The sequence below is a fragment of the Cryptomeria japonica genome, chromosome 6 (assembly GCF_030272615.1).
Source record: "Cryptomeria japonica chromosome 6, Sugi_1.0, whole genome shotgun sequence".
Taxonomy (NCBI): Eukaryota; Viridiplantae; Streptophyta; class Pinopsida; order Cupressales; family Cupressaceae; genus Cryptomeria; species Cryptomeria japonica.
The window spans coordinates 429,375,495-429,393,249 of NC_081410.1; the positions used below are offsets into that span (position 1 = coordinate 429,375,495).

Consider the following 17,755-nt stretch of genomic DNA (forward strand, 5'->3'; position numbering starts at 1 on the left):
TCATTACCTATTTGGGAATTGTTTCATACCACTATACCTCTGCCAAGTCTGCACCAAAGTGGTATCAAAGAAAGAAAGGTCTGGGTAGGAAGTTAGAAGGAGTGATGGCACCTGAGAACTAGTTGGTTAAGGAAATTGAAGAGTTGAAAGAAACCTTGGAGAGGGAAAGAAGAGAAAGGGAACAGAGCAAGGCAAGGGAGGAAAGAGCATGGAGAAGAGAGAAAGAGAGTATGCAAGCAACGATGGAACAATATGAGAAAGAAAGAATGGACAATATGAGGGAAGAACCTAATTGGGAAGAACAAAATGGAGATGATGGAGAAGAGAAACCAAAAAGACCAGAGCGTAGGAGGGTTGAAGATGAAGTGGACCCTGAGGAGAGGAGGTTGGTTAGACTTTTGAAGGCAGTACAAAACAATGCAGGGAAAGGACATGTGGATGTACCTATCTATCAGGGAAAGATAGATAGTGAGGAAGTGTTGGGTTGGCTTGATGCCTTGGAGAACTACTTTGAGTATGAAGAGAAGGAGGATGATAAGAGGGTAAGGTTTGCAAAAACAAAACTTGGAAGTACTTCTTTGACTTGGTGGACAAGTTTACAAAATGATAGAATGTCTAGGGGTTTGACAAGAATCACACAGTGGGCAAGGATGAAGAATCTGATCAAAGAACAATTCTCGCCTTCAAATTATAGAATACATGTGAAGAGGATGAGACAAAACTTGAAACAAAAAGACATAGATGTAATGTCCTATACTAAACAATTTCATAAATTGAGTATTAGAGGAGGATATGAGGAAGAAGATGAGAAGGTAGCCAGATATGTCAATGGCTTGAAGTATCATTTGCAATATGAGATTGGTCTACAAGTGCCAAGGACCATTGGTGAATGTTTTCAATTGGCTATTAGAGTAGAAGAAAAGGTGAAGAGGAGACAAGAAAGGTCGGCAAGAGGAGGTAACTCAAATAGAGGAAGAGGTGGAAGAGGTCAAGGACCAGGCAATGATGACAAAGGCAAGGAATCATTTTCAAAATCAAGGGGTGGATACAATCAGAGAGGAGGAAGAGGATTTGGTCAAGGAAGAGGCACATTTAGATGCTACAATTGTAATGAACCAAGGCACCCATCATTCAAATGTCCTAAATGAAATGAGGACAAGAAGGAAAGGAGGGTTAAATTGACACAAGAAGACAAAAAGGAAGAACAAGAAGAAGAAATCATGATACCACCAGAGGAAGGAGAGTTGTTACTCATGGGAAAAGTACAACCATCACTGCAAGAAAGGATCTTCAGGGCAAATTGTAAGATCCATGGCAAGGTATGCAATTTGATTGTTGATTCAGGGGCTTGTCACAATTTGGTTGCTTATGAAGTAGTCAAAAAGTTCAATTTACAAACCCTTGCACATCCTAATCCATATTTTGCTACATGGGTCAGTGAAGGTCAGAATATTTTGGTAAAGGATCAGGTAGTCATTAATTTCTTCATTGGTCAATATGTTGATAGTATTTTGTATGATGTAATGGATATGAGTTGTGGTCATTTGATTTTGGGCAGACCTTGGCAATACTCTAGAAGGATTATACATTATGGGTATCAAAACACCTATGTGGTTCATAAGGGTGGAAGGAAGTACAAATTGAGCCCATTGATGGGGAAGGAAAGAGACGCCACTGTAATGTGTTTTGGCAATGAGTTTTCAATCAAAGAGCAGGGTAAAAAAACTACAGATTTGCAGCAGTATGACAGTCTAGTTCATGAAGGACTTTGGGAACTTGATCATGTACTAGTTGGTGCAGTCAAATTTCCTCTCATTGGACAAGTAAAGGACAGCAAGTTGGGCAGGTTGCAGATACCTCAAGATAGAGGAAAAGGAGCAGCCATGAACTAAATATCAGCCATGAGTACCATTGGTTTGGGGTAGCCAAATCATAAAAATTTTGTTTCTAATGATTGGTGTATGAATGCAGGTTTTCATAGGAGGAAACAAGTCACATTTGGGGACTATCTAGTTCCTAATAATCAGATGCAAGCAAGAAAACATGAAGGCAAGGCATTGATGACTTCTTGGGACAAGAAGACTTCATTCATGGGGAGTATGGTGCAGGTGCACCAAGGCAAACAAATTCTAATTTGAAGAACTTTGAGACCAATGAGGAGTTTCCAACATCAAACAAATTCAATAAAATCAATTATGAGATCCTAAAGCCAATAATGGCTTTTGAAACTAAAAAAATGCAAAAAGTTGTCAAATTGTCCTGAAAGTTGTAAAATGTTGTCAAATGTTGGATATTGGGTCAAAACACCCAAAAATGGATTTAGGAGGGTTTATTTTCATTTGAAATGCAATAAAGGTTGAAAATCCTTTTGTTTTTAATGTTTTTGTCAAAGTTGTAATGCATTTACCAAAGTGCAAATTCAAAATTTCAAAAAGGCAATGGTTAGGAAGAATTAGGTGGGAAACTAGTTTTAAGTGTTTCTGTGTTAAATAACAATGTAACCAACCATAAGTTGGTTGAACAGTCATAGAGGAAGGTTTATAAAATCATTTTAATGCATTGTATGAAATGGTGAAGGCTTGGTGTACAGACAGCATCTGGAAGAGTAATAAAACTCAGATTTTGAAGCCATTTCCTGATTTTTTATGAACTTCTGAGGGTTTTATTTGGTATAATTCATATGATACATTTTTAGTGCATTTATTTCAACATTTAATACCTCTATGAATGCTTTGAAGTCACTACTAGATTATAAAATTGGTTTATTGCTAACTGTCCCAGAATTTTGTCACTTTTTCCTTAACAGTTTTGACAAATTTTAATATTATGGTCATTCCATGAATGATATGACTCTGATTCTCATGGAGTGGCTATAAAATGACATGTAAAATATTTCCTAACAACTAAATGTGCAGATAATAGGGTTTAAGAGAGGTGATCACCATTGTTTGCTTGGAAAGCCTAATGAAGAGGCTAGGTAGGGTGAGGGTTGGAGAGATCTACCGATTGGAGGGGTATATTTTATGATTTGTATAGTTTTATGTTGTCTATCTAAAGGTGAAAAAACATCCAATCGATTCTAGAAGTGTGGAAGTTTGAGATTGGAGAAACCCTTGATTTTAGGGCTTTTTGATGAAAATTTGGGGCTTTGGGGGTTAGAGGCCTCACAAACTGAAATTGATTGTGGATTCCTTCATTATTTATCATGTACTAAGACTTTTTTGAGGTTAGAAGTACCCAGTAGTAATATTTCTTGTAGTTGCTTTGTTAATCCACCATTCTAGTTGCTTGAAAATGAAGGACAGTCTAAAAACAGAAGATACGTTCCAAAACAACTTGCTAAATTCTCTTAGTGTGTTATAGAAAATCCAAAAGAGTATCCAAATATCCATTTTATTTGTTTGGTGTTTTGGAAGTTTTTGGAGTTATCATTAAAATTATCTTGTTGTTGTACTAGTTGGGATTTTAGGCCTAGAAGGAGCAAATTTGGAGTTTGAGCATTTGGGTATTCAATAGAAGACTAAAACCAGTTGAATCTTTTTATATTAGACCTAAGAACATATTCTAAGTCATTATTTTCCTTAGGTGAAGTCTTGATCCATATTTGGTACATTTGAGCCATTTAGGGTGTTTGTAGGCTAAAGGAAATTTGCCATTTCTTACCTTGATATCATACAAAGTATTCATTACCTATTTGGGAATTATTTCATACCACCATACCTATACCTACTCTGCACCAGACTCCTTGAGCCAGAAAAGAAGAAGAGATTCCAAACTTCTAAAAGTTAGTTTCAGGTATCCATGTGGCCTCTAAGATAGGCTTATCCTTCCATTTGACTAGGTGCTCCATATAGGTGTGATTCCTTGTCTTTTTTAGAACCCTGGAGTCTAGAACCTGTTCTGGTTGAGGAAAAGAGAGAGGAGAAAAAGAAAGAATAGAAAGGGACTACATAACATCTGAAACTCTTTGAATCTCCTCAGGTGGATGCCCCTTGAAAGCAATCAAATCTGCAACATTAAAAATGGGAGACAAAGAAATATCAGTAGACAAATCAACTTTGTAAGCATTAGACCCATACTTAGCCAAGATTTTGCAAGGGCCTATTCTCCTCATCTGAGGTTTGCTTGGAACTCCTTTTTGTAGCCTTGCCTTGTTCAAATGAACCATCACATAATCCCCTATAGAAAACTGAACATCTCTCTTTGTAGCATCCACTCTTGCCTTGACTTTTTGGGAGGTATCCTGAAGAGCCTTTCTCACTTGCTCATGAACCTCCTTCATGGATTGAGCCATGTCATCTATTGTTCCACTCTTAGGCTGCAAATTATTTATATCTCTCAACTCCATTATACCCCTTGGATGCATATCATAAACAACTCCAAAAGGGCTTTTACCTATACACCGGTTGACACTATCATTGTAGGCATATTCTACTTGATGAATGAGCTGATCCCAACTCTATCCATATTCCTTTGTCAAACACCTAATCAAGTTTCCAAGAGACCTGTTCACAACTTCAATTTGGCCATCAGTTTGTGGATGATAAGTTGAACCAAAAGAGAGATTAGTACCCAGTCTCTTCCATAATGTTTTCTAGAAATGACCAAGAAATTTCACATCTCTATCTGAAACAATGCTAGTAGACAAACTATGTATTCTAACAACTTCTTTGAAAAACAAGTAAGAAATATGACTTGCATCATGTGTTGTCTTACAAGGAATAAAATGAGCCATTTTGCTAAATCTGCCAACTACTATAAAGATGTTATCAAATCCTGCTTGAGTTCTAGGTAATCCTACCACAAAATCCATACTAATGCAATCCCAAGGCCTATGTGGAATGGGAAGAGGCTGATATAAACCAGCATTGGAGGAATTACCTTATGCTTTCTGGCATACCAAACACTGCTCAACATACCTGCTGATGTCTCTCTGCATCTTAGGCCAATAATAGAACCTTTGAACCAACTCTAAGGTCTTGTTGAGACCAAAATGCCCACTTAAGCACCCATTGTGCTTCTCCTGAATGAGGTTCTCTCTCATAGAACCTTTTGGAACACATAATTGTCCACCCCTAAATAACAAACCATCCTGCAAAGTGAAATTAGCATATGCACCATGGAAATTATTCTCAAAATCTTGACAAACTTTATAAGCTTCAGCAAAATCATCATCAGTAGGATACATATATTTAAAACTATCAATACCAATGCTCTATACTTGAATCTCATGAACAGTTAACAACCTCCTATTCAAAGCATCTGCTACTTTATTCAATTGACCCTTCTTATGCTTAAGAGTACAAGTGTAAGCTTGCAAGTACTCTACCCATTTAACATGCCTATGATTTAGTTTATCCTGTGAGTTCAAGAAACTTAATGCCTGATTATCTGTGTATACAACAAATTCTTTAGGAAGAAGATAATGTCTCCATTTCCTAAGTGTCTGTACTAATGCATAGAGTTCTAAATCATAGGAAGAGTACTTTTTCTTGGCATCATTTAACTTCTCACTAAAGAATGCAACTGGTCTATTGTCCTGACTTAAAATAGCTCCTACAGCAATATTGCTAGCATCACATTCAATAGTAAAAAGTTTGCTAGGTAAAATGAGCACTGATTGAGAAGCTACTTTAGTTTTCAATAATTCAAACCCTTTATTGGCTACATCTGTCCACTGAAACTTTACCTTTACACCCCCTTTGATGGTGTCTAACATAGGGGCACAAATCTCACTGAATCCCCTAATGAATTTCCTGTAAAATTGTGCTAAACCATGGAAGCTTCTGACATCACTAGCTATCTTAGGAGTTGGCCAACTGGTTATTGCTGCAACTTTAGATTGATCCATTTTCAGATTTCCTCCTGATACAACAAAACCAAGATAGACCAATTCTTGCTTCATAAAATTACATTTTTCTAGATTAATGGTTAGTTGTTCAATAGATAACTTGCTCAAAACAATAGCTAAATGATTTAGATGCTCTTCCTTAGTTTTACTAAAAATGAGAATGTCATCTAAATACACAACAACAAACTTGCCAATGAAATCATGTAAAATTTTGTTCATGAGTTTCATGAATGTGCTGGGAGCATTAGAGAGTCCAAAAGGCATGGCAAGCCACTCATAGAGACCCTCATTCATTTTGAAAGTTGTCTTCCATTCATCGCCCTCTTTGATTCTTACCTGATGGTAACCACTCTTCAAATCAATCTTACTGAAATATTGTGCACCCCCCAAGCAATCCATCAAATCCTCTATCCTAGGTATGGGAAATCTGTATCTGATGGTGATCTTGTTTATGGCTCTAGAATTTGTGCAAAGTCTCCATGTTCCACCCTTCTTAGGTGCCAACACTGTAGGTACTGCATAAGGACTAATGTTTTTCCTAATCAGCCCTTGGTCTAAGAGTTCTTGTATTTGTCTTGCTACCTCTTCATTTTGTTCAGGGGTCATCTTATAGGCTACCTTATTGGGTAAAGAGGCTCCAGGTATGAAATCACTCTGATGGCTTATGGCTCTAGGAGGTGGTAAGGTTGCAAGTGTACCATCACTGATTATTGCTTTGAAGTTATCAAGGATCTGTTGTACCTCATATGGTATCTCAACTTTCTTTGCTATCTTTTCTTCCTTGGGTTTCATTATGAGTGCAAATCCCACTCCTTCACCTTCTTCTAGTGTTTTTATGAATTCTTTCTCATTCACTAACAAGATCTTAGGCACTTTGTTGCTACTCTCTCCTTCTTCATTAAGGGATTGAATCTGAAAGGTTACTTCATCTTTCTGAAATAAGTAGGAGTTTCTTTCCCCGTCATGTTGTGCTTTCCTGTCAAACTACCATGGTCTACCCAATAGTAGTTGGCAAGCATCCATAGGAAGGATGTCACATATAATTCTATCTATGTATCCACCTATGTGGAAATCTACCCAGGCTTGCTCATTTACTAACACATGTTGTCCCTTATTTAACCATGTGACCTTGTATGGCTCCTTGTGTTGTATCCTAGGTAGTTTCAATTTACTTACTACTTCCTCTGATATGATGTTATCTATGGATCCTGAATCTATGATCACCTTACACACCTTTCCCATGATTTTACACTTAATCCTGAACAATGCTCTTCTTTGTGAGACTTGTTTACTGTGTGGCTTCTTCATTAACACTCTCTTGATCATTACACTCTCACCATCTTCTAAAGCTAGGTTCGATGCTAAAGTTTTGGTATTACCTCCATCTTCCTGAACATAATTTACCCTCTTCTCACCACCATAGGATGAACTAGGCTTCTCTGGGCATCTATAGTCAAGGTGCCCCAATTTCTGATAGTTGTAGCATTTCATGGTAGAGAAGTAGGACCCCCTTCCTGGTCCACTAGATCTAACTCTACTTGGGTTGCTAGATCCCCTTCCTCTATAGCTACTCTTGCTATATGAATCCCCACTTTACTCAATAAGTTTGGATTCTCCTTAGGATCTTTGATCTCCTCTTCCACCAAAACTTCCTCTATGGCCTCTACCATCTCTACCCCTACCTCTTCCTCTATTGGTTTGTTCTTGCTTTCTCCTACTTTTCTCTTCCACTTTAAGTGCTAGTTGATAACACTTGTGTACTGTTTGTGGGCATAACAAACTCATCTCTTCCTAGATGTTCCATCTTAATCCATTCAAATATCTTGCCACTTTTATGCTCTCATCCTCTACTACTCTGGATCTCATGCATAGTTTTTGAAACTCCTCATTGTAGCTACTAACATCTAAGTTTTTTTGTCTCAAATTTTGTCTTTTCCTGTGAAGTTGGACTTCATAGTCTTCAGGAAGGTAGGTTTCTTTTATTTTGGCTACCATTGCTTTCCAAGTGGCTATTGGTTGCTTACCTTCTTTCACCCTTTCCTCTTGGATGAACTTCCACCAAGTTAAGGTTGTCCCTCTCAACCTTGATTTTTCTACCTTAACCTTTTGTGCTTCAGTTATCCCATCACATTCAAAATGGTTTTCTAGACCTTCAATCCACTCTATAAGAGCATCTGGATCCATCTTTCCACTAAAAAGAGCCACTCCCTCTAAGGTATTACCACTCATATCTCTCAAAGCTTTCAAGAATGGTTCTTTCTCAATAACAGGGCCAAGTATGGGAACTTCATCTTCTATGGCCACCATTTTACCCTGATCTCCAACCTTATCATGGACTTCTTCAGTTTTAACTTCTACTTCAGCTAATTTCATTGCTAGTTGATCCAATCTTTCTCTGAGTGCTCTATTTTCTTCTTCTTGGTCTTCGACCTTCTTGGCTAACTCAGCATTAGTCACCATGTTTTCCTAATGATCCTTTTCTCCTGAATCTTTCATTGGCTCTGATACCACTATGATAGGGAGTTCGCTAGAAAGTGCTCAACAAGGATGTTTAAGTCTAATGGTTCAATTTGTTTCCCAAATAATTGTTTGAGGTTGTTGTATATGTTTGCAAAATCATTCTTGAGGGTTTAATGCCAAACAACTCATGCATCACTTTCCAAACAAACTCCCCTTTTGAGTGAGCTCATTCCCTTGCTCATCCACTATTGACTATATCCAACCATTACATACTTTCCTACACATTACTCTATCCTTTGGGAATTATTCTGATTGTTCTTTGTCATTACAAGCTCCTCCAAATGGTTTAGGAACCTAGGCAAAAGTATTGTCTTTGACCTTGTGTAATTTGGGGTACTTAAGCATTTTTGGTCTTCTTACTCAATCCCTTTACTAGACTACAAACCCCAAATGTCTCTATCATATTGTCAAGAAGGTGGATGGGTTTCCTTCAATGTCCCTAGATAGCTATCCATAGGTTCTTCAAGTTCTACCAAACCCAAACCAATCGGGTTCTTGAAAAGTGTGAGTTTTGCAGTCAAAAGGCTTGTAGCCCGTGGAGGGCTAATTGGCACCTTTTTGTTCACCCAACCCAATGATGGGAAATTCCTCCAATAAACTTGACTTTGATGGTGTTTTAGAGGTATATGCTAATATATTTTCATGGTTTAGGCCACTGTTAATGCAAAATAAGGACTGTCCACTATTTATGGCACTTTTGTAGGGTTTGGTGAGGGTTTTAGTTCTTACACCAAAATATCTCACTCCTAAGCTTAGTTCAAACCTCCACACTGCTGATAAACCTCTACCACAACTTACCAATTACTTCCCTTCCACTAACAATCAAGCATTATGCCAAACACTTGGCAAACAAACTGAAAAAGAACAAAAACACTGTCAAAATCACTGTTTTTCTGAGTTTTCACTGTCTGGGTTGCATTACATTGGGTTAGAACTTCAAAACTTCCTGTACCATAATTTCAACAATCCTTTAAACAACAGAATAACTCTACATTTAATATGTATAGTGAGGTCTTCATACATAGAAGGTTCCAAAATCAAACTCGGTGCCCAAAACCATAATATTTCCCAAAACAGGGAGTTCACTGCCCTTCACAAATAGTGACACTTTAAGATACAAAATGAATAAAGTTTGGTGCTCCAACTTGCTCCAATTCACTCATAGGGAAGTTTCAGACCTTTTCCCAATGTTGTTAGCTCAAATAGACTTTAAGAACAACATTTTGCTCATAATTTCATCTACTAGCCGAGTTAACCCACTCAACTTGCCTAGTAGGATCTCACACAAACTCCTTGTGCATATCCATGGCCAAAAAAGAAGATATTTATACTGTACAATCTCTCATCAACTTTACCAAGTTCCTCCATGGGAGCCCAATGAATTTTTTCAGTCAAGTTGATCCATTATGGAGTACAAACCCTTGACAGGGCAGTGAGCACACAAAATGAAAGAATTTTTATTTCACAAACTTGCAAAAAAGGAAAACTAGTGCAATGATCAATTGAATAGAATTTGGAAACCAATATGTACACTTCCCAAAAGGTACAGTATGGACCAGATGGGCTACAGTACGGACTGTTGCTCTAAAAGAGAGAAAAACACATTAAAAACTAGAATTTTGCACTTCTTTATTGAGAAAGAATTTATTTCCACATTTGCCAACCCTATACAAGGAAGAGAGTGGTCTATTTAAATTTATTTTGAGTTAGTTAAGATGTCCTATATGGACATATTGTTGTTGCATTGTTTTTCACATTTTTTACTTCAAAATTGACAACTTTTCAACAAGGTGAGCAACTTTTGTTGCACAAAATGACATCTTGGACAACCAAACCTCTTCAACTCACCTAAACACCTAATACATTCTTAAAAACACTTATTAAACATGTTTCAATGCTTTGGAAAGCATTTTGAGACCTTTTTGGCAATTTTACACATTTTTTCCAAAATTGTCAACTCAAGTCCTGAAAGGCAAAACTTGACCTCTTGAGCACAAAATGAGATCATAACCACTAGACAAGACACACAAAAACCTAAAACAACATTATAAACCTAAAAAAAGACATTACAAACATGAAATCATGAAATACTCAAAAAGGAGAGTTGTTACTCAACTAGGTGCTCCTGCACCACAATCCATCTCATGCCTCCTCAATTGATGGCACAAGGATAGGCACACAATACTACTCTCTCAAGTCTATAATGGAGGGAGTTGAACCTAAATAAAATGGGTCAAAATTGTGTTAAGACTTTTGTTTACAAACTACTAATATCAAATATATCCTATAAGGCAAACAAACATGTAAATGCAAAATCCTAGCCATTGATCCTGACTGAGCATCGCAAACCAATAACTGAGTTTCCCTATCAGGCAAGTTCAGTTCAATGAATTCAGTTGTGTAGTCTCCCTTATCAGCTGCATAGCAAACCCTAGCCAACTACACAGTTAAACCCCTCAAGTATGCAATCAAATCATTCAACTACGTAGTTTAACTCTCCAATTGTGTATGTTGACTCAACTACACAGCGTGCATAGTCAACATTACCTAGAATTATGTACATAAATCATGAATTTACAAGTCGGCAATAATATACATACCTCTGGTCACACCCTCCGGTCATCATTAGCTCTACACATGTTTACCACAATTATTCTCCCTCGAAATTCACACCATCCTCACTTAGTCTTCCTTTCTCTAGAGCTATAAAATTTCTAAATGAGAGTGAAAATGACAACTTTTACCCCACCCAAGCCCTTTTATAGGCCTTTGGAGTACCTAGATGGATGTGCATCCTCTCCAATTTGTGTTGGTCACAATCTTTTTTGCCTTCTGAGACTTGTATCTTTTGTGTTTCAACTTCGATTTCAAATTCGTTTGCATTTTTAGAATCGTAACATTATTTTTCACAAATTGACCTTTGGTTCCAATTTTTCGGTCAATTTTTCAAGGGGGCGCCCTTGTAACCTATTATGTCTAGGGAAGCTTTTAATGTGATTTTTCTTTAAAATGATGCTCTAAATCACATTGTATCAAAGAGGGGAAAAATCTAGACACTAAAAAATGGTTGAACACCTACGTCTCCCTTTTTAACATGGCTTATTGTCGTGTGTTTGGTCTTCACCATTCGTTGATTTTGTTTAATTATTCTATCCTCTAATTTGATCATTACCTATCAACTTCCTATCATTTTGACCTAAATAACCCTTCTTAAGTACTTGATTAAATGATTCTATCAATTTGACTCAATTTCCTATCCTTTGATATCAATTTGACTCAATTTCCTATCCTTTGATATCAATTTGACCCAATTTCATATCTGTTGATATCAATTTGACCCAATTTTTTTCCTTTGACATCAATTTGACTTAATTTCTATCCTTTGAAATCAATTTGACCTAATCTTTATTCATTGGCATTAATTTAACCTAATTCCCTCCTAGGGTTAAATAATCATTTAATTATTTAACCCCCTTTATGCTAACACATCCCTCTTTGGATAAATAAATTTGTTATATACTTATCCCTATTTCTTTGACACAATTAAATGAATACTTAATTGGATAATTATCTAATTTGGAGTGAATTAATAAATCAATATTTATCCACCTCCACTTTGGTCTTCACTCTCTTGATTCGGTTAGCTTAACTTCACTAACCTTCCATTTCACTCTCCACTAGCAAATGGCACCTTTCCTATTTGATTTCTCTTAACTCAATATCTCATTCAATATTGTCCATTGATTGAAATCGATCTTGTTTGTTCGATCGATCTTTGAATTCTATAAATTGAGCTCATATTTCTCATTTTCAGAAGCAATCTTTTCGAATATCCTTGCGATCGCATTGCTAAATCACTTTGATTTTATCATATGTGCATTCACCCTATTGAGAGCTACAAAACACTAGATGATAAAGAAGAAACGATGAAGTGACATTAAAGGAATACAACTTGGTGATATCATTTTGAGTTTTGTTTTGTTTGCATTTCATTTTGATATCTCTAGGTTTGATTAGGTTAATTTGCATGTTATTTAGCTTTGTGGTTGGGTTTATGATATCATGTTTGTTTCTAACTATTTTCCTAGTCAACAAAATAAATAGGACAATCTTAAGAGAAGTTTTTATTCCAAAGAAAGTGGTTATTCATATGAAGAAGAATAATATGATGATTCAAATGATGAAACATTGTATATGGCTATAAAAGTTGATGAATGTATGGAATCTGGTACTGTGCCTAATAATGAAAATAGTGAGAGATCATTAAATGTGTAGACTTACCTTCATGAAAAAGAAGAAACAAATGCATGGGTGGTTGATGTGGATGCTCTAATCACATGACTAGTGATAGAAGAAATTTTATTAATCTTGAAAAGTGAAATGGTGGATCAATTAATTTTGGTGATGAAGAGGTTGCTCGGATTTGTGGTAAAGGAACCATAACCATTGATGGAAAGAATGAGACAGGAAATATTCTTTATGTTAAGGGACTGGGACATAATCTTCTTAGTGTCAATCAAATATGTAACAAGGGATACAAGCTTACATTTCATGAGAGTGGACGTGAAATTAAAAAAGGAAAATCAAGAAGACTAATTGCAAAAGAAACAAGGAGCAATGTAATTATCTATTACTTACAGGAAGCCAAAGGAGGAAATTGTTTGATATCCCAGAGTAGTGAATGTTGGTTTTAGCAAAAAACAAATGGGACACATAATTTTGATAGCAAGGTGAATATTAGCTCTACATAAGAAGTGAGAGATATGCCCAAGATTATAAAGCCTATTAACACACTATGCATGAAGTATCAAATGGGGAAGAAAACAAAGACAATATTCAAGAGCAAGGAATATTCTACTAAAAAACCCATGGAGCATATACATACTGATCTATATGGACCTACCAAAAAAAAAGGACTAAATAGTGATAGGTAGTTTATGTTACTTGTTGATGATTACTCTAGAATGTCATGGGTCATTTTTCTAAGAGAAAAATATGAAGCAAGTTAGATAAGTTTAAAGGTTTCAAGTCTATGGTTGAGAATGAAATGGATGCTAAGATCAAATGCCTAAGAACTAATAGAGGAGGTGAATTTAATAAAATTTGTGAAGATCATGGTATTAGTATACATCTATCTTCTCCTATGACCCCTCAATAGAATGGGGTAGTAGAAAGGAAAAACATAACAGTTCAAGAGATGGCTAGAAAAATGTCAAAAGATGCTAATTTTCCTAATGTTTATTAGAAAGAGGTTGTGCAAATTGTTGTCTATATTCCTAATAGAGTGTAGGTGAGATTCAATGATTCAAAAACCCCTTATGAGTTAATGGCATGGAAAAATTTACATTGTTAGGTACTTCAGAATATTTGGAAGTAGGTGTTACATTAGAAGAGATGAGGAAGCTCTTGGAAAGTTTGATTCAAGAACTGATTAAGGAATATTTACTGGTTATTCAACAATATGCAATTCTTAGAGATGTTGCAAGAGACTCAAGAAGATAGTTGAAATCAAAAATGGCATAGTAGCCATAGAAGAGCTTGAGTGTTGTGGAATAGAAGGTGTTCCCTAAACTGAAAATGAAGAAGAGGAAGAAAAGGAAACAGAGAAAAAGTAATAAGAAAATACCCCTAAGAATTTGATAAGATTTGTTCAAAATAATCATTATTAGATCAAATTATTGGTGACAAAAATGAAGGTGTGCGGACTAGAAGAAGACTTGTCAAGGTAACTGAACAAGTGAATATTTGTCTTTTGTCTAAGGTTGAGCCTAAGACCTTTTCTAATGCAAGCAAGGATGAAGGTTGGATGAAAGCTATGAAAGAAGAACTTGACGAGATTGAGAAGAATTAGACATGGGTACTTGTTCCTAGACCTACACATAAGAATGTTATTGAAACCAAGTGGGTGTTCTAAAATAAATTGAATGAAGAAGGAAAAGTCACAAGAAACAAAGCTAGATTGGTGTGTAAAGGATATTCTCAAGTTGAAGGCATTGATTTTAATAGAATTTTTCTCTAGTGTTCATAATGGAGGCAATCAGAATGTTTCTTGCATTTGCAGCTCACAAAGACTTTAAGGTGTATCAAATAGATGTCAAGTTAGCCTTCTTGAATAGAGATCTATAATCATTATATATATAATAACCTCATGGATTTTAGTTGGTAGAGGATTCAGACATGGTATGCATATTGGAAGGCTTTATATGGTCCTAAACAAGCCCCTAGGGCTTGGTATTCAAGATTGGATAAGTACTGTAGCAAGGGTTCAAGAAAGGTATAGCTAATAGTAATCTTTATTTCAAGATTGAGAATGACAAATTGTTAATAGTTGTTGTATATGTTGATGATATTATCTTTGATGGAGATGATAGCATATGCAAGAGATTTACAAAGGAAATGAAATAATATGAGATGTCAATGATTAGTGAGTTGTCTTTCTTTCTTGGATTTCAAGTTTCTCAACTAGATGATGGAATCTTCATTTCTCAGGCAAAGTGTATTAAGGAAATACTTAAAAGAATTTTGCTATGGAGAACGCTAAACCAATTAGTACTCGCATGGCTATTGCTTGTCACTTGAGTAAGTATGATGAGTCTTGAAGAGTTGATTAGACTATCTATAAGCCTATGATAGTTTGACTGCTTCTAGACCTGATATTATGTATGCAGTTTGTTTGGTTGTGAGATATCAAGCTAATACTAAACAAACTCATGATAAGGTTGTTAAAAGGATATTTTGATATTTGAAAGGAACTCTTGGTTATGGTTTATGGTATAGAAGGAAGGAGATTTATGTTTGAAGGCTTATACTAGTTCTGATTGGGTTGGTTGTGCTCATGATAGAAGAAGTACCAATGGAAGTGCATTTCTCTTGGGAGATAGATTAGTCTCCTAGTTCAGTAAAAAGAAAGATTTTTTTTTTTTTATCAAATAGTAGAGGTGGAGTACATTGTTGCAATATCCTATTGCACTTAGGTGATGTCAATGAAGCAAATGTCAAAATATATTAAGGTGATATATATTAGGAAAATAGGTGTTGTACACCTTGCATAATAATGTTTATATTTGTAATATTTTATTTTATTATGTGTTACACATGGAACTATAAAGTGTAGAGATTCTTTGTAAATATTCTCAAGGCCACTTGATGAGTTATATTGTAACTGTAGATGGAGGAAATGGGAAACTAAATCATGGATTTAACTTCTTCCAACATCCAACAATGAAGTACTTGCAAAACACACACATGCAAATTGAAATATAAACTAGAAACACACATGCATGCAACAAAATTCACTCCATTGCACTCCTATTCCTCTGGATTTCACATTTGATATATTTGCTCTCAGAAGCACTTATGCAAAAGGCTATGAGGAAATGGAGATTTGAGAATGAAAAGATAGTGGATAAGATGATAATGGACTGCAAACTAGCATAAGTTTGACGCATAAAGATGAGATGCCCAAATAAGAGAGGGGGCTTTGTTTAAATAGATTTTCTCCAAGCGAGTTCATGTTGTGGGATGAATATGGGATAATGCAAAATGAGTGGTATAGGGAAGATGAGTGGTAAATGGGAAATGGTAAGTGGGAAATGGTAAGTGCTAGGAGGGGATATTTAAGGGTTTTATTAAATAAATAGAGAAATGTGTATAAGGTGAATGCATGAATATGATATAATGTTTTATTTAATAAATTTAATGGATAAATGATAAGATATTAATAATAATATAATAAAAGATGGGAATTATGAATAATGAATTATGGAGAAATAATAATGTAATAACAAGGACTCGCCCGATGTTCGGAGAAATTTGAAATTAAATGAGGATAAATTAATGGAAATTTTTATGTGTCTACATTTTGCCCCTCTTTGAGACAATGCAGCTTGTCGTGTTGTTTCAAAGAAAATGAACAATTGATATTGTATGCGGGAAAAGTGGGTCAATAAAACTTAATATGTGAAAATATGTTAGAATACTAGTCCACACACACACAGGACTTCTTGATGCAAGCTATGGAGTAATAACGTATTACTCAGCTTCCCAAGGAGGGTCCCATGGTTCTCTATCTCACAATGTCCCTCAAACCAATGTTTTTGCTCTCAGATCATTGAGCAAAATGGTTTAGGGATGGCAAATGCAAGAACGAGGGATGCTCTGATAGATTTTTAGAATGAAATGTGTTATAAGCTATGTATGATAATAAACTAAATGATAAGATGAAAAGATTAGTATGAATACTATCCTAGCATACTATATTTAGTCTATGATTGAGCTAATATGATAAAGAAAGTACTCTAAACATGCATATTAGTCTAATTCCTGATCTAAAAGAGGCTAAATGATGAATATAAAGATGATATGAAAGCTTGAAAGTATTTGAGCATAAGTATAATGCTTCAAATTTGAAAGATGATTTTTAAGAATGGAAGAATGAGAGCTCTATTTATAGCACAACCAGGCCAATGGATGGTCAGGATTGAATGGTTTAATCAAGGGCCAGGTTTGAAAGTTGGGGATCCATGTGCACTATTGGCACCAATAAAATGGTGACAAGTGTCAACATAGGGTTGGGTTAAGAGAAGAGGTTGGAGGCATTAAAGGCCTGAGAAGACCTCATGGTTATCTAAAGGCTAAGGGTCAAGTCTAAGTTAGGCTTACCCACTGGATTAAGAGTTAATCCAAGGATAAACCTTTGTGCAAATGATTAAGAGATATTCATGGTCAAAGCATTAATGGCCTGATGAGACCCTTGGGTTGGATAGAAGTTGAGTCAAAACAAATGTTTTAACCATGCGGGAGGGTTTGAATTAACCATTAATGGTTATTGGAGACTTTGGGGATTAAGTGGTTGAAGGTTGGAAGCCTTCAATGGTTTTCAAAGACTTTAAGGGTTTTGGTGGTTGAAGGTTGAAAACATTTAATGGTTATCAAAGACTTTGAGCCATTTGAGAAGTGACTTCCCTTTGCTTAGGGATGTGACAAAGTTTAGAGGAGGGTTAGGTTAATTAGAAGTGATTAGAAGATTCTAGAAGGGATTAGAAAGGGGTTTGGGATTTTGCAAGTGGATGGAGAGATAATAGGATTTAATTGAATTAAATGATTTAATTCAATTTGGTTGTCATTTGGGGAAATTAAATAAATTAGATTTATTTAATTTTGGGATAACTATTTAATTAAATTTGAATTTAATTAAAAGTAGATAGGGGGATTTAATTGAATAAAATGATTTATTCATTAAATGGTATAGTGAATTTAATTTAAATAAATTGAACAATTTATTTAATTAAATAGAAGAATGTGGATAATTTAATTAAATTGGATTTAATCAAATAGAGAAATGAACATAAAATATTTATTTAGGAATATGGTCATTTTTATACG

At 35.5% G+C, this 17,755-nt stretch overlaps 1 protein-coding gene across 1 annotated transcript; it reads left to right on the plus strand.

Annotated features, from left to right (window-relative positions):
- Positions 1-242: 242 nt before the first annotated feature.
- Positions 243-1,148, plus strand: LOC131044153 (uncharacterized). Its single transcript, XM_057977421.1, has one exon. It carries the CDS (start codon positions 243-245, stop codon positions 1,146-1,148), a length of 906 nt encoding a protein of 301 aa, XP_057833404.1.
- The last annotated feature ends 16,607 nt before the right edge of the window (positions 1,149-17,755 follow it).